This window comes from Saccopteryx leptura, chromosome 1 (assembly GCF_036850995.1).
Source record: "Saccopteryx leptura isolate mSacLep1 chromosome 1, mSacLep1_pri_phased_curated, whole genome shotgun sequence".
Classification (NCBI taxonomy): Eukaryota; Metazoa; Chordata; class Mammalia; order Chiroptera; family Emballonuridae; genus Saccopteryx; species Saccopteryx leptura.
Window position 1 is genome coordinate 313,134,705 of NC_089503.1, and position 17,685 is coordinate 313,152,389.

A 17,685-nucleotide genomic window follows, 5' to 3' on the forward strand; every position below is an offset into this window, starting at 1 on the left:
TGATATGGTGACTATTAATACTGTCTTCCCACTGGTCATGAGCTCCATGAGCAAAGGGGCTCACTCTGCCTTTGCTCACTACCATGTATGGATAAGCACTTAACTCACTAACGTGTATTTTACATACACTGACTCATACATTCCCCACAACATCTAATGAGGTACGTCTATTTTACAACTAAATATATTGAGAAATAGAGAAGTGAATGAATGCTTACCAAAGTCACACAGCTAGAAAGTAATGACCAGCATTCATTGTCCATTTGTCATTTCATTACCAGTAAGGTTGGACAGGTATGAGCCTCCCATTTTATAAAAGAGGAAGCTGAAGTTTCAAAAAATGAAGCAACTCTGCACAGGAGTTAAGGGAAAACAGCAGAGCTAAAAGCTAAACTTCAGACTGCTTTTCCAAAACTGAATCTACATGCTCCTCCCCAAATCCTTGCTTATGTACACAACCATGGACTTTACGCAGCCCTTCCCAGCAGAGAAGCCCCTTAATCGCTCCCCTTTCCTCCTCCCCTCTCCTGGGTGACTGCTCTGGAGCTAGCACACCATGCAAGGGCTGCTGTGCAAGGGCCTTTTGGAAGGCCTATTGCAAAAGGGAGCTCCCCTTAACACCCACAAACTAACCAGGTCAACAAGGGGGAGAGGAAGGCTGCTTAAGGCCAGCTTATACAATCCTTAAAAGCAAGGCAACAGAGATGCCAGGACCTAAAGGAAATATAATCTTTGCCACTAGTTTTCAACCACCTGTCTGTGAAACTGTGCTAGTCTGCCAGAAATTTTGTGGAGTCTATAATCTTCACACAACATCAGGCTGGTTAACTGCTTTCATGGACCAGCACAAAAACCAATGACCTACTCTGTATAAGTGACATAAGCACAGAAACACACAGATACTGCACCTTTCCTGAGTGCAGCCCGGGGTGACTCAAAGCGTAGACCAGCCTGGGGAGGGGATGCACCAAAACAGGAAGAGCAGGGATAGGAGAGAGTGGGGTCACATGTGAGTTGCTCCTCTCACTTGGTTTTCAATCCAAATGGAGTTATACCTAACTTAAATATAGGTTAGAAATGGGCCCAAACCAACTATTGTGTGGCTGCATGGCAGGGATTTCTCTCTCCAGCCTCTGCCACCTCACAGACTAACATGTTCCAGGTGTTTATTATCACTGTGCCATGTAAAATAGAAGAGCCTTTCTTTGGTCCTTAAATGACTTTCCAGGGAGAAAAGGGCCTTGTTCTAATTATCAAGCTCGTGGCTTCCTCACATAGACCCTTGCCCACATCTGGCCGTGCTGGCACACTCTCAGCCAAGACAGAGTCCCTTTCTGGGGCCCAAGGTAAGGCTACCAGACTCCTCAGCAGAGTACTCAACAACCTCTGTCCTGGGCTCCCTGTGGGATTCTGACTTTTCTTCCAAGCCTACCCTGTGTGTTTAGCTCCTGTGCCTTATGTGATTCTCCCTGCCTGCAGTGCCCTCTCCACTTCAAACCATTCTTCAAGGACAGTTCAAATACCACCTCATCCACAGGGACTTCCTGGGCCCTCCTAAGTGATCCCTTTCTGCCACCTTCCTTCCCAGAGCCTTCCACTCACAGCTCTCAAGAGTATATTTCACCTTCAGCCTCCTGTTATTTGAGCACATCATTCCCATTCCCGGTTACGAGCTCCTCAGAGGCCAGGGCTATAAGCTGGCCATCCTAGTGACCTTTTAATGGGAGGCAGCATGTTCAGCCTATGCTAGTGAAGTGGTTATCTGCACCGATTTTAGAGCCAAACTTGAGTTCTAATCCCAGCTGCACTACTTATACCTGTGCCGTTACACAAATCATACCACCTCCCTGAGCCTTAATTTTCCAATCTGCAAAATGGAGATGAAACCTACTTCAAGGACTTTTGTGAAGCTAAAATATTATCTGTATGGCACCTACGACTCTGCTTGACACGGTGTCTAGTGAATAAAACTTAATAGCAAATCCATGTTTACTGCATTGAGCTGAACATCTCCTGAGAAGCACGGGCATGGGGAACCATTGGATCTCTGTTAACATCCTGGCTCTGCTATTTACCAGCTGTACAACCTTGGGGAAGTTATTTAAGTTTCCCAAGTCCTTTTTCTTTATTTATAAAATAGTAACATTTGTACATCAGGGATGATGTAAGCATTGGAAATAATAATAGCACGGGGAGGAACTTGGTAAATTTCAAGACCCTATAGAGATGTTAGGAACGTGCATCACCATGTTCCCAGCAAACCACGACTCAAGCAGTCCCTGACCCATCAGAGGGGGAAGCAAGCCTGCCCACACACCAAGACAACCAGCCAAGTCCAGACGACCAGTCTGTTTGGTTGGGCCAAAAGCTCAAGCCCTTACAAGTACTGGAAGTGTCATAGTTCACTTCTAGATACTAGAGGATTCAGGTTGGTGAGTGTAAGCCATGCCTTGGCCAGGGATGAAAAAACAGGGTATGCATTCCGATTCCTAGTTCTGTCCAGTCCTGGTACCTGTACATAGACAGGAGCGTCCACCTTCTCTCAGAGAGATTCAACTGCATCGACCAGACCTCCAGATACGGAGGGACTAGACTACCGTTTTAATACAGCTCCAGGAGAGCCTCAGCTCTGGGGAAGGTGACAGGTATTCCTAGACCAGCTTGGGAACTTAGATCAGCTTGGGAATCATGGCAGTGAAGGTGGGGATGGATCTGAAGTAAGAAGTTAACAACTATATCTTCGGACTGCCACTAACTGTAGTCCCTCACAGCCTCCGTCCCATTGAAGAGATAAAGAGCTCTTCCCATGTGCCATCTTGAGCTATCACGGCAGGAATGCCTACTACAAACATGAAGACTGGCAGGAAAGCGTGCACATGCTCAAGGGCAAATCACCTTTGAGTCTTACTGTTAGATGGGTCCAATAACACCTCATTGAGCTGCAGGGATAAAATGTGATAATATAGCTAAAGGAGCCTGCCAACTAGTAAGGGTAAATACTTGCTCCCATTCCCCCTTTCCACCTTTGGGTTAGCCCATGCAGGAACTCACCATCTTCTGCAGTATTGAGTTTGAGGCTCTTGCCCTTGAAACTCAACTGTCCCCCGGCCACCTGGGTTTTGGCTAGCGTCTCCGCCAACTTGGCAATGTCTTCAGAAGCCATGCTGGACACGTTGGTGGGCTCCCCTAGAAATCTGCAAACTGAGTAGCCAAAGTTTCATTAAGAGAGAGGAGGCTCGCCTGACCAGGCAGTGGCGCAGTGGCTAGCAGGCGTCCCCAAACTACGGCCCGCGGGCCGCATGCAGCCCCCTAAGGCAATTTACCCGGCCCCCGCTGCACTTCGGAAGGGGCACCTCTTTCACTGGTGGTCAGTGAGAGGAGCACTGTATGTGGCGGCCCTCCAGCGGTCTGAGGGACAGTGAACTGGCCCCCTGTGTAAAAAGTTTGGGGACGCCTGGGAGCGTCGGACTGGGATGCGGAGGACCCAGGTTTGAGACCCCGAGATCGCCAGCTTGAGCACGCACTCATCTGGTTTGAGCAAAGCTCACCAGCTTGGACCCAAGGTCCCTGGCTTGAGCAAGGGGTTACTCAGTCTGCTGTAGCCCCACGGTCAAGGCACATAGGAGAAAGCAATCAATGAACAACTAAGGTGTCACAACAAAAAACTAATGATTGATGCTTCTCATCTCTCTCCGTTCTTCCGTTCCTGTCTGTCCCTATCTATCCCTCTCTCTGACTCTGTCTCTGTAAAAAAAAAAAAGAGAGAGAGAGAGAGAGGAGGCTCCTGGTGTGCCCTGGTTGGGGAGAGCAAGGCAGGACATCAATCAAAGTTCTGAACCCAGCTTTCTGAGAGCTAAGCCACTGGGAGAATGAAACAGCATTGGGAAAGAAACAATTCTAGAAAAATGGAGGAGGTAGCGAGAAAATAGGAAAATCATGTTTCGCCTCTGAAGAATTATCATCTCACTTACCAGTCCTTCTCTGCCCAACTGCCCCAGCTGGGACACTGGGACACCTATCAAAGCTGTGTGAGTTTCCCAGTTCCTGAGTTCCCAGTGAGAGGCAGTTAAGTCCCAGACCCAAGGCTGCAAAGAGTCTGCCCCAAGCACAAACCTGCCTGATCATCTTGGCTGCTCTCTATTTGAGGGTCCCATTCCTCAAACAGGACATAAATGGCTACAGGATCCAGGTCATCCATCCCAGAGAATCCCCACCACCCACTCTGGCATGGCTCTGGGGGTGAGGCACAGGGGTCTTGCTCACTGCATGTCTGGTTTCACCCTAGGCCAGGAGACCAGGCAGCCCAGTGGCCAGATCTCAGAGGTTCCTAGGAGATCAGAGGTCTCTACATCACAACAGCCACCATCACAATCGGCCAGAGGCAGAGTTGTTGAAAAAAGGAGCTTCCAGCTTGGAGCTCAGCAGACGAAGGAAGAACCACTCCATTTTCCCCAAAGAGGAAATGGCAGGTAATCAGGGGAGACCAAGGAAAATTGATACGGGAGACATAACTAGGAGATGCGCACAGATACTCGTTCCACCCAGACTGCTTCCTCCCCCAGTCTACTCAAGATGCAGCAGGGCTAGCTCCTCACCCTCCCATTCCCCTAGGCTTCTTCTGGGCCCAAACAGCCTGCTTGCTATCCCCTTCTCCTTATCTTAACCTTATCACCCTGGTTTTTATCAATAAACATGAATTATTCTTGTGGGTAAGGAGGCATCTACTCATTCATTCAACATTTCTGAGTACTACCATGTGCTGGGCATTGTTCCCAGGAACCAGAGAGTACAGCAGTGATTAATGAAACAAAAACCCTGCCCTTTTGAAACATATGTTCTAAACAAGATGTTTAGTATCCTAAAAAAGTTACCCAGTATCTGATAAGAAAAAGAAACAGGAAGGAGGTGAGTAAGGAATTTTGGGGGGAGGGGTATGCAATTTCAAGTAGAATGGTTAGAGAAGGTATTGGGGGGGGGGGGAAGAAAAGAGTTAGGCCCTGGCCAGTTGGCTCAGTGGTAGAACATCGGCCTGGCATGCAGGAGTCCCGGGTTCGATTCCAGCCAGGGCACACAGGAGAAGTGCCCATCTGCTTCTCCACCCCTCCCCCTCTCCTTTTTCTCTGTCTCTCTCTTCCCCTCCCGCAGCCAAGGCTCCATTGGAGCAAAGTTGGCCCGGGTGCTGAGGATGGCTCTATGGCCTCTGCCTCAGGCGCTAGAATGGCGCTGGTTGCAATAGAACAACGCCCCAGATGGGCAGAGTGTCGCCCCCTGGTGGGCATGCCGGGTGGATCCCGGTTGAGCACATGCGGGATTCTGACTGCCTCCCCGTTTCCAACTTTAGAAAAATACAAAAAAAAAGAAAGAAAGAAAAGACTTAAAAAGTATCAGGGATTGAGTCATGCAGATATCTGGAGAAAGAACTTTCTTGCAAATGAAACTAACTGTTCTTGGGACAGGGATGGTGAAGAGGAACATCAAGATCAGTGAGGCTAGAGTACTGAGAGGGATGGAGAAAGGAGACAAATGAGAAAAGAAAATGAACAAAAGGCTCAAGTCACAAAGGTCATTTTAAGACCTGTGGCTTTGGCCTTGGCTGGTTGGCTCAGCGGTAGAGCATCGGCCTGGCATGTGGAAGTCCCAGGTTCGATTCCCATACAGGAGAAGTGCCCATCTGCTTCTCCCCCCTCCCCCATCTCTCTATCTCTCTCTCCCCCTCCCACAGTCAAGGTTCCATTGAAGCAATGTTGGCCCAGGTGCTGAGGATGGCTCCATGGCCTCTGTCTCTGGTGCTACAATGGCTCCAGTTGCAACGGAGCAATGCCAGAGCATCGCCCTCTAGGGGGCTTGCTGGGTGAATCTCAGTCAGGTGCATGCAGGATGCTGTCTCTCTGCCTCCTCACTTCTCACTTGAGAAAAATACTAAAAAAAAAGAACTGTGACTTTGCCTGACCAGGCGTTGGCACAGTGGATAGAACACCAGACTGGGATGCGGAGGACTCAGGTATGAAACACCAAGGTCGCCGGCTAGAGCACGGCTCATCCGGCTTGAACATGGGCTCACCAGCCTGAACACAGGGTCACTGGCTTGAGCGTGTGATCATAGACATGACCCCATGGTCGCTGGCTTGAGTCCAGAGGTTGCTGGCTTGAGCCCAAGGTCACCGGCTTAAACAAGGGGTCACTTGCTCTGCTGTAGTCCCTAGTCAAGGCACATATGAGAACGCAATCAATGAACTAAGGAGCCTCAACGAAGAACTGATGTTTCTTATCTCTAGCCCTTCCTGTTTGTCCCTAGCTGTCCTTCTCTCTGACTTTCTCTGTCAAAAAAAAGAACTGTGGCTTTTATTCTGAATGACACGGAGCCACTGAAAGGTTTCTAACAGAGGAGACGGGGTGATATGACATACGTTTTCACAGGATCACTCTATCTGCTGCATAGGGCACATCACTTAGAAGGTGTTCCAATGACAGGATGAATACAAATTAGCCTGAGGTGCTGGCACCTTAGCTCAGTTAGTTTCCTCCTGAAACACCAAGGTTGTGGGTTCATTCACCTTTCCGGGCACATATGGGAAGTAACCAATGAATGCACACTAAGTGAAACAACAAATGAATACTTTTCTCTCTCTCCCCCCCCCCTTCCTCTCTCTCTAAAATCAATCAATTAAAAAAAAAAAAAAAAAGCCTGAAACTCCACCACTTCTTGTAGTTCTGAAAGGAAACAATTCGAGGCTAGAAAAATGGTGGTAGGACCTCCAAATAGAATAGGCACACAGAACTTATCAGTTGGAGGAGAGTTGATCTTTCAGTCAATCTAGTGTTCAGCCACGATCCTCTACACTAGACTAAGAAACTGAAGCACAGAGAGGTTAATTCATTTGTCCAAAGCCTGCAAGTGAGCCATGGCCAGACAGCTCTGTTGGTTAGAGCTTTACTCTGAATCAAGAGGTTGCCCATTCGATCCTCAGGGCACATATAGGAACAAACCAATGTTCTACTTTCTTTCTCTCCCTTCCTCTTTATCTCTAACTAAAATCAATTTAAAAAAAAAAGTCTGCAAAGGACCAGTGTCAAAAACAAACGGTAAATACACAAACAGTGCTCTACCTTCTCAGCATGAGCGTCACACTTTCTTTTTTCCTTTTTTTATTTATTGATTTTTTTTTTCTTTTTAAGAGAAAGAGAGGAAGGGATAGTAGGAGAGACATCGATCTGTAGTTCCACTTATTGTATTTATGCACTCCCTGGTTGACTCTTTGTAAGTGCCCTGACCTGGGATCGAACTCGCAACCTTGATGTATCCGGGACTACGCTCCAACTAACTGAGCCAGCCAGCGGGCGTCACAGTCTCGTACACGCACGTCCATCGCTCCTGTGAAGCGTTAGCAGTGGCTCACGCCTATTGCCAAGAGCTGTGCCGCCAGCCTTGGCCCTCGGCGGGTGTGGACCTATCGGGAAGCGGCTGCGAGGGAGCGACGAGCGAGTGCCCACCGCAAATGACAGGCGGGCAGCGCGGGAGCCCCACCCGGGATCCCTGGAGGACGCGCACCACCCCCAGTTGACACCGACGCTAAAAAGAAACGCCACTGCTGGCAGCAGCGTGCTGGGCAGTCAAGCAAGCCAAACGCCCTCTCTAAACCTGTTTCCCTACTTGTGATAGGGGCCAGCACCTCCACTCCCACCCGGTCCGCGCCTAGCCGTAGAAGGCACAGGGGAGAAGACGCTCAGGGGTGGCCCGGTTTCCACGTTCAGTTCCCTGGGCCGCGCCGCCCACACCCCCGCCCCCATCCCAGGCAGGTGACGAGGAAAAAAAAGGGACCCCGATCCTACCGTAAACAGACGGCGCCGCCGCGTAGGGAAACCAGAGCACGCGCGTCCTCCCGCCGGAGCGCGGCCTGGTATAGGGTCCCGGTCAGGTCAGATTGGGGTCGCTGCTTCCGAGCCCAGCGGTCCCTATGCCCAGCCCGCCTGCCCGTCAGTTTTCCCCACTCGCACTCAACACCACCTGCTCACCTCACGACGGAGGATGATGGCGGAGAAGGAGGATTTTGAAAGCCGGCAGTTTCTTTACTTCAATTTGATTTGTTCGAGGTCCAGACGGCTTCCCCTGCCCCCGCGCGCATAGCCTATCGGGTATGGTAGTCCAGTTCTCCCGCGTGGGGCGCAGAGGAGAGCGACCGGAACTACCAGTCCCGTGATACAGTGCGCCCAGAGTGCCTCTGCCGGTCCCATCCCCGCCCTCCTTTTTCAGCTTCTGGCTCTTTCTCCGGGAGACCACAGAGCGATGTTTAGCCCCAAGCGCCCAGGAAGACTACAATTCCCTTAATGCCTTGCGGTTTACCATTCTACCTCTCCGGAAAGGCGCGCATTCACGCAACTTAATTGACGAAGGCTGGTGTAGCCAAGGCACGCCGCTAGATCTATTTAGCAAAAAATAGGTAGTTTCTGAGAGGAAAGCCTGGCCTTATATTGTTCCATAAAATTGAAAGGGCATTAGAAGCGTTCCATGTGAATGGTCACAAATTGTTTGTTAATTAAAAAGGGGAGCTTGACCAGGCGGTGGTGCAGTGGATAGAGCCTCGACCTAGGACTCTGAGGACCCAGGTGGAAACCCCGGATGGTAGGCTTGAGTGTGGCCTCACCAGCGTGAGAGGGGGGTCTCCTGCTTTGAGCGTGGGATCATAGACATGATCCTGTGGTCGCTGGCTTGAGCCCGCTGGCTTGGGGCTCCCACTGGCTGAGCTGGAGTGCTCCCACACACCCCACAAGGCACGTATGTGAAGCAATCAATGAACAACTTAAAGTGCTGCAAGTACCAGTTGATGGTTCTCATCTCTCTCCCTTCCCGTCTCTCTGTCCCTGGCTGCCCCCCACCCCCTTTCTCTGTCTCTTGCTAAATAAATAAATAAAAATTTAAAAATTTAAAATAAAAAGGGGAGGCCTGACCTGTGGTGGCGCAGTGGATACAGCATCAACCTGGAATGCTGAGGTTGCAGGTTTGAAACCCCAGGCTTGTCCAGTCAAGGCACATATGGGAGTTGATGCTTCCTGCTCCTCTCCCTGTTCTATCTCTTTCCTCTCTCTCTCTCTCCTCTCTCTTTCTAATAAAAATGAATAAATAAAAATCTAAAAAAACTTTCCTAAAAAAAATAATAAAAAGGGGAAATAGTACCCCTGTAGTAGAAAAAACTCTGTGACACCACCCTAATCCCAAGTGATCCACATAAACATCAATAACAGGACAAACTGACATCCATCACACCTCCCAATGTGATGCACTGAGCACACAGCATCACCATCCAGTAAGCAATGCATACAATTAATAAAATCATGAGGAAACAACAGACAAATGCAAACATGTTACAGAATAACTAATCTGTACTCTTACAAAAATGTCTGTCATGAAAGACAAACTGAGGAACTGTTGCAGATTAGGGGAGGCTAAAAAGGACAATCCAGTACACCCTGGATTGAATCCTGGAGAGGGGGGAAATTACTATATAGGCCCATATTGAGACAGTTAGCAAAACTTGACTGTATATTAGATAATAGTATTGTATCAATATTAAATTTATTAATTTTTATTACTGTACTGGGTTATGTAAGAAACTGCCCTTGTTCTTGGTAAATACATACTGAAGGGCACAAAGTCTGCAACTTACTGTGAAATGGTTCAAATATTCCTATGAAACCTTCTCAATGATGTAAAATGAAGAAGCAATTGACATTAATTTATATGGGGAAAATTTTTTACTGTTCTCAGACTCAAAAATAACCTACCAAATCATAGCAAATAATACATGAAATCTAAAATAATACAGACATATAGTAAAAGCCAGAATGATGTGATAACACAGCCTATATAAAGTAGAAATGATGTATGTACAGTGTAGTTCCACTCACCAGTGCATGCTGCCTCTATAACAGCTCACTGCAAAACCCACAAACACTAATGCAATTTTCACTTTTCAGCCATTTTCCGAAAAGCAAAACCCCTCTTTACTTTCAGTAATGAAAAACGTGTAATGATCTCTCTATCCATGGAGTATGGGTTCCAGGGTCTTACTTGGGTGCCAAAATCTGCTGATGCTCAAGTGCTTTATATAAAATTGCATAGTATTGCCTGACCTGTGATGGCACAGTGGGTAAAGTGTTGACCTGGAACACTGAGGTTGCCAGTTTGAAACCCCAGGCTTGCCTGGTCAAGGCATATATGAGAAGCAACTACTCTGAGTTGATGCCTCTGCTCCTACTGCCTACCTTCCTCTCTCTGTCTCTCTCCTCTCTCTAGAATCAATGTTTTTAAAAATCTTTTAAAAACAAAATAAAATTGCAAAGTATTATATTTGCACATAACCTAAGCACATCCTCTCCTATACTTTAATCATCTTTAGAGTACTTACAATATTTAATATCATGTAAATACTCTGCAAACAGTTGTATTGTTTAGACAACAATGACAAGAAAGAAGGTCTACTTGTTCAGTACAGATGTAACCACTGTGGACCTAACTACACAGTACAACAGAATGGTTTTTGTTTCAATATTTTACATCCCTGTTGGCTGAATCTGAAGATGTGGAACCCGCAGGTACAGAGAGCTGACTCCACAGATATATGTCTTTCCTAAGAAAGAGTAGCATAGCAAACTTTCAAAAAGTGGGGGTATACCAGTATACTATACAGAGAGAGAGACTGCAAATGTAGCAAAATGTTAACAATAAGAGGATATGGGAGGTCTTCGAACATTTTGGCAACTTTTCTGTAGGTTTGAATTTTCTAAACTATCAGAACACAAGTAGCTTTTTCTTCTTTCTTCTCAAAAAATCTTCTCTTCTTTAAGATTTTATTTGCCTGACCTGTGGTGGCACAGTGGATAAAGCATATGACCTGGAATGCTGAGGTCACCAGTTTGAAGCCCTGGCCTGGTCAAGGCACATACCAAAGCGACTGCTATGAGTTGATGTTTCTCCTTCTCCTTATTCCCCCTTTCTCTCTGTCTCTCTCCTCTCTCTAAAAATAAGTAAATAAAATCTTTATTTTTAATTTTTCTGAAGTGAGAAGCGAGGAGGCAGACAGACAGACTCCCACATATGCCTGACCAGGATCCACCCGGCAAGCCCACTAGAGGGTGATGCTCTCTGCCTATCTGGGATGTAACTTCATTGCAACCGGAGCCAGTCTAGCGCCTGAGCGAGGAGGCCAACTTTGCTCCAATGGAGTGTTGGCTGTGGGAGGGGAAGAGAGAGACAGAGAGGAAGGAGAGCAGGAGAGGTGGAGAAGCAGATGGGCGCTTCTCCTGTGTGCTCTGGCCGGGAATCAAACCCAGGACTTCCACACACCAGGCTGACACTCTACCACTGAGCAAAACGGCCAGGGCTAAATAAAATCGTTTTTTAAGATTGATTTTTAGAGAGAGGAGAGAGATAAAGGTGAGGAGTTTGGAGGGCAGGAGTTGGAAGCATCAACTTGGAGTAGTTGCTTCTCTTATGTGCCTTGGCCAGGCAAGCCTTGCGTTTCAAACCTGCAACCTCAGCATTCCCAGTAGATGCTTTATCCACTGTGCCACCACAGGTCAGGCCACATGATCTTTTTAATCATTATATACATAATGTGTTCATCATAAACACTTCAACCAAGATAGAACAGGACAAAGAGAAAAATAAACAGTACCCCAGAAACTCTAGCACCCAGAGATAATCTCTGTCAACATATGCATCTCTCTTTTCCAAAGTTACCTTTCACACCTCAGCCCACACACATACTTTTGCTCTACCTGCAATTCAGTTACATACAGGGTTGAGCAAAAGTAGGTTTATAGTTGTGAGTACATGAAACAGAGTTTATTCTTATATTATTATTATTTATTATGTATTACTTGCGTTACAACTGTAAACCTACTTTTGCCCCACCGTATATATAGCGAGCCAGATTCTTTCACACACAGCTAATTTAATCTTTACAACCACAAAGGAAATGGGCATCATTACCACCCTGCCCAGCACAAAGATGAGAAACCAAAGCTCCAGTCCAGTTCATACAACTACTCAAATGTGGGTTGTCCTTCCATCTTTCTCATCCTCTGTCTACAAGGACCATATCAAATGCCACTCCTTCAGGAGGCTTTCCTACAGCACTGCAGCTGGGGTGAATCACTTTCCTCTGGGCCCCCATAGCAAGTTGAAAGTCCCCACAGTCATCGGTCTGTGGGTTTTTCACAGTCAGAGTTAATAGTGTTCTTGGCAGCTTCCTCCTGAACCTGGGAGACCCTCCAGTATAGTACTATATTCATCTTGGCAGCATCCTCTGGAACCAGGCCTGTCATAGATGCTTAGGTTTCCTCATTTGAACTGGGTTCAGGTCAGAGTCATTGGATGTTTACTTAAAATGAGTCTTCATCTGAGAAGGCTAAGATGTTCCCAATTAAGCCTGATGTGATTCCTGTGCTGATTCCAGCTAAGATCTATCAGGTCAGTCTGGGGTTATCTTGGGGTGATCCCCAGGCTCCCTTTTCCAGTTTACTTCCCGAGAGTTTCCTGGCCCTCTGACACAGACCTCTCAAAGAAAAGAGGAAGGTGAGCGGTAGAACATCTCAGGTGATCTTTCCTTTCCTCATCCAGCTGTTGAATCAGGGGTTTCAGAACTGGAAGGGAATGCTTAGCAGAAACTCAATGGCTTCCTAGGGCCAGAGAGATAATGGCAGGTCATGGGGGCCAGTGGGGCTTGTGGAGAACTTGAAAATAGATGTCCTGCTTGAAGATGTTCAAATTCTAAGCTAGGAAATCACAATCGCAGTGGATGTCCCAGGTTTAATTTCTGGTCAGGACACACAGGAGAGGCGACCATCTGCTTCTTCCTGATCCCTGTCCTCTCTCTTTCTCTCTCTTCCCCACCCACAGCTAGGGCTCCATTGGTTCAAGAATATCATCTCCAGGCACTGAGGATGGCTTCGTGGAGCCTCTGCCTCAGACACTAAAAATAGCTCCTTTGCTAGTGTGGCCCCAGATGGGCAGAGCATCGGCCCCAGACGGGTGTTGCCGGGTGGATTCCAGTTGGGGTGTATGTGGAAGTCTGTCTCTCTATCTCTCCTCCTCTCACTTGGAAAAGAAGAAAGAAGAAAAAAAAACCCCAGAAATCACAAACCTAGCCCTGACAGTACCCTTTAGCAATCCAGATTCTTTGTTTCTCCTCAATCTAAATTCTATCCCAAATCCCCTCAAAATAGAGACTGAGGTTTGAAAAGAAGAAAGGGAGGGGGCTACCCAAGGGTGCACAGTGAGTCAGAAGAGTTCAGAACCATCAGTGTGGCCCTGGCCGGTTGGCTCAGCAGTAGAGCGTCGGCCTGGCGTGCGGGGGACCCAGGTTCGATTCCCGGCCAGGGCACATAGGAGAAGCGCCCATTTGCTTCTCCACCCTCACCCCCCTCCTTCCTCTCTGTCTCTCTCTTCCCCTCCCGCAGCCAAGGCTCCATTGGAGCAAAGATGGCCCGGGCGCTGGGGATGGCTCCTTGGCCTTTGCCCCAGGCGCTAGAGTGGCTCTGGTCGCGGCAGAGCGACGCCCCGGAGAGGCAGAGCATCGCCCCCTGGTGGGCAGAGCGTTGCCCCTGGTGGGCGTGCCGGGTGGATCCCGGTCGGGCACATGCGGGAGTCTGTCTGACTGTCTCTCCCCGTTTCCAGCTTCAGAAAAATACAAAAAAAAAAAAAAAAACCATCAGTGTGTTACCCAGCAACCCATTTGTTGTTTTCGTTCCTTCTCTTTCTCCAACTCTCTCTCTTTTAAGTTCTCACAGGAAAGCTCATCTAGTTTCCTGGCCCTAGAAGTGGAATCATAGTCTTTGAAAGACAGATAAAGCCATCTTAGGCCTTTCCTCTTTTCAACAGATGAAGAACTACAGCCCAGAGAGGTCAAATAACCTGCCCAAAGTACACAAAAATTTAGACAATAGGTAGTAGAAGCCAGATCTCTTGACTTCTTTTCAACACACACACACACACACACACACACACGTCACTCTGTGACTGTGAGGTCGGAATAAGGGACAGTGGAATGTTCCAGACCTTTCCCTCTCTGTTGTGCAGTGCATTTTATCTTGTTGTCTTTTTTAATGTTTTAAAGAGGAAAGCAGGCCACCTCTGATTAGTTCAGTTTGCTTTAACTGAGTATTTTAAATTCCATTCTGGTGCCTGAAAACAAACTTAATTGCCAAGTGTAAATTGTATAAATAATATTTACATTGGTTTCCTGAAGAGCTATCAAGGCTGCAGACTTGCCATTTAGTCACATCAAAAACAAATGCCTTAAGTATGCCAGACAATGAGGAATGTGGGAGAAATCCCTAAGATCCAAATGAGTGCTGCCCGTGGGCCCTTGGAGAAAGATGTGTGGGCCTGACCTCTGACAATGCAAGGGAACCAGCCCCACCGCCCAGGGGTCACGTCCTGGTGGGAGGCGGTCTCTACATTCTTTTTTTTCTTTTTCTTTTTTTTTTTCAGTCAGAGAGAGGGATAGACAGGGACGGAGAGATGAGAAGCATCAATCATTAGTTTTTCGTTGCGTGTTGTAACACCTTAGTTGTTGATTGCTTTCTCATACATGTTTTGACTGCAGGCCCGCAGCAGACCGAGTAACCCCTTGCTCAATCCAGCGACCTTGGGCTCAAGCTGGTGAGCTTTTGCTCAAACCAGATGAGCTCGTGCTCAAGCTGGTGACCTCGGGGTCTCGAACCTGGGTCTTCCACATCCCAGTCTGATGCTCTATCCACTGCACTGCACCACCGCCTGGTCAGGCTCTACATTCTTTGTAAAAGGCAATTCAAACTACATAGGCCTCTGAGTTCAAACCCAGAGCTCTCTGTGAGAACATTATTATTATTATTATTATTATTATTTTACAGAGACAGAGTCAGAGAAAGGGATAGATAGGGACAGACATACAGGAACGGAGAGAGATGAGAAGCATCAATCATCAGTTTTTCACCTGACCAGGCGGTGGCGCAGTAGATAGAGCGACGGACTGGGATGCGGAAGGATCCAGGTTTGAGACCCCAAGGTCGCCAGCTTGAGTGCGGGCTCATCTGGTTTGAGCAAAAAGCTCACCAGCTTGGATCCAAGGTCACTGGCTCCAGCAAGGGGTTACTCGGTCTGCTGAAGGCCCACGGTCAAGGCACATATGAGAAAGCAATCAATGAACAACTAAAAAGTCGCAACGCGCAACGAAAAACTAATGATTGATGCTTCTCATCTCTCTCTGTTCCTGTCTGTTTGTCCCTGTCTATCTCTGCCTCTGTAAAAAAAAAAAAAAAAATCATCAGTTTTTCGTTGAGACACCTTAGTTGTTCACTGATTGCTATCTCATATATGCCTTGACCATGGGGCTACAGCAGAGCAAGTAACCCCTTGCTCAAGCCAGGGACCTTGGGTCCAAGCTGGTGAGCTTTGCTCAAACCAGATGAGCCCGCGCTCAAGCTGGCAACCTCGGGGGTCTTGAACCTGGGTCCTCCTCATCCCAGTCTGATGGTCTATCCACTGCGCCACCGCCTGGTCAGGCTCTTTTCTTTTTTTCTTTTTTTAAACTTTGATAAACAACCATAATTAAAACAATTAATTAGGCCCTTGTCGGTTGGCTCAGTGGTCGAGCGTCTGTCTGGCGTGTGGAAGTGCGGGGTTCGATTCCCAGCCAAGGCTCACAGGAGAGGCGCCCATCTGCTTCTCCACCCTTCATCCTCTCATTTCTCTCTATCTCTCTCTTCCCCTCCTGCAGTCAAGGCTCCATTGGAGCAAAGTTGGCCGGAGCCACGGATGGCTCCATGGCCTCCCCTTGGGTGCTAGAATGGCTCCGGTTTCATCCAAGCATCATCCCCTGGTGGGCATGCCAGGTGGATCCTGGTTGGGCACATGCGGGAGTCTGTCTCTCTGCCTCCCTGCTTCTCATTTCAGAAAAATACACACATACATACATACATACATACATACATAAAATAATTAATGAATGACAAACAGTTACCAAGCATTTACTCTGTTTCAGCTCCAGAGCATCCAGTGATGAATGAGAAAGAAAAGGACAATGTCTGCTGAGGAGCTTAAATTCCCAACTAACATTTGTGAAGGGTTTCCTAGTACCAGACGCTTTGGGTAGATTATTTTCTCATATTAAGTATCTTGTTCCAAAATGTCAATAATCTTTTTAAAAGGAGAACTGATGGTAATTTTAAAATACTAGCACAGCCTGACCTGTGGTGGTGCAGTGGATAAAGTGTTGATTTGGAACACTGAGGTCGCTGGTTTGAAACCCCGGGCTTGCCCAGTCCAGGCACATATGGGAATTGATGCTTCCTGCTCCTCCCCTCCTTCTCTCTCTCCCTCTCTCCCTCTCCTCTCTAAAATCAATCAATAAATTTTTAAAAATAGTATAACTGCAAGAGAGCTTAAAGAAGAAAGTTAAAATTACCTGTTTTGTTTTTAATAAAAATATTTTATGGCCTGACCTGTGGTGGCACAGTGGATAAAGTGTCGACCTGGAACCCTGAGGTTGCTGGTTCAAAACCCTGGGCTTGCCTGGTCAAGGCACATATGGGAGTTGATGCTTTCTGCTCCTCCCCGCTACTCGCTCTCTCACTCTCTCTTCTCGCTAAAATGAATAATTAAAATAAAAAAAAAAAAGTTAAAAAAATATTTTATGGATTACTGAATTGGTGGAAGGATGACTACATGATAAAGCAAATACAACAAAATGTTAAAAATACTGGTATTAGCATAATCTAGGGCATACGAATATACAGTTCTCTCAACTTTTGGCACACTTGAACATTTTTACAATAATACATGGGGACACATGTGACCATGTTTTTTTTTGTTTGTTGTTGTTGTTTTTTTTAAATATGTTGAAGACTTTATTCATTTTAGAGAGGAGAGAGAGAAAGAAGGGGGGAGGAGCAGGAAGCATCAACTCCCATATGTGCCTTGACCAGGAAAGCCCAGGGTTTTGAACCGGCAACCACAATGTTCCAGGCCAATGCTTTATTCGCTGCGCCACCACAGATCAGACCGTGATCATGTTTTGTTTTGTTTTTGGTATTTTTCTGCAGTTGGAAACAGGGAGGCAGTCAGACAGACTCCCGCATGCACCCGACCAGGATCCACCGGGCACGCCAACCAGGGGGTGATGCTCTGCCCATCTGGGGCGTCACTCTGTTGCAACCAGAGCCATTCTAGCGCCTGAGGCAGAGGCCACAGAGCCATCCTCAGCGCCCGGGCCAACTTTGCTCCAATGGAGCCTTGGCTGCAGGAGGGGAAGAAAGAGACAGAGAGGAAGGAGAGGGGGAGGGGTGGAGAAGCAGATGGGCACTTCTCCTGTGTGCCCTGGCCGGAAATCGAACCTGGGACTCCTGCACGCCAGGCCGACGCTCTACCACTGAGCCAACCAGCCAGGGCTGTGACCATGTTTTATTGACTGTATTTCATCCACTGTATTATACGCTGACTTAACTCAGCCTCTAGGCTCTAGCTCCTCTCTTCTCTGTTTTTAAGTCATCTTTGAGAATCTGAATACTATAGACAGTTTCCCAGAATAATATATTTTTTATTTATTTTCTAATTAACCACACATTTATCAGTGCTTTGCATGCTTAATCCTCCCAGTAACCCTATCAGGAAAGCACTCTTACTATCCCCAACCTAAGCCTAAAATT

General features: G+C 47.3%; 2 protein-coding genes across 6 annotated transcripts in view; one reads left to right on the plus strand and one right to left on the minus strand.

Annotated features, from left to right (window-relative positions):
* RANGAP1 (Ran GTPase activating protein 1) overlaps window positions 1-8,108 on the minus strand; it is a 31,424-nt gene extending 23,316 nt beyond the window's left edge. The window contains exons 1-2 of one of the 4 annotated variants that reach the window (XM_066358493.1): window positions 8,014-8,108; window positions 3,052-3,201 (exon numbers count right to left, since the gene is read on the minus strand). In XM_066358493.1, the coding sequence (XP_066214590.1) occupies window positions 3,052-3,163 (112 nt within the window). In that variant the 5' untranslated portion in view covers window positions 3,164-3,201; window positions 8,014-8,108. Of the gene's footprint in view, window positions 1-3,051; window positions 3,202-7,830 lie in introns of all 4 variants that reach the window. The other 3 variants (XM_066358494.1, XM_066358492.1, XM_066358495.1) reach the window with 3 other exon arrangements.
* The window catches only part of ZC3H7B (zinc finger CCCH-type containing 7B), a 176,864-nt gene that overhangs the window by 100,145 nt on the left and 59,034 nt on the right, over window positions 1-17,685 (plus strand). The window lies entirely within an intron of this gene.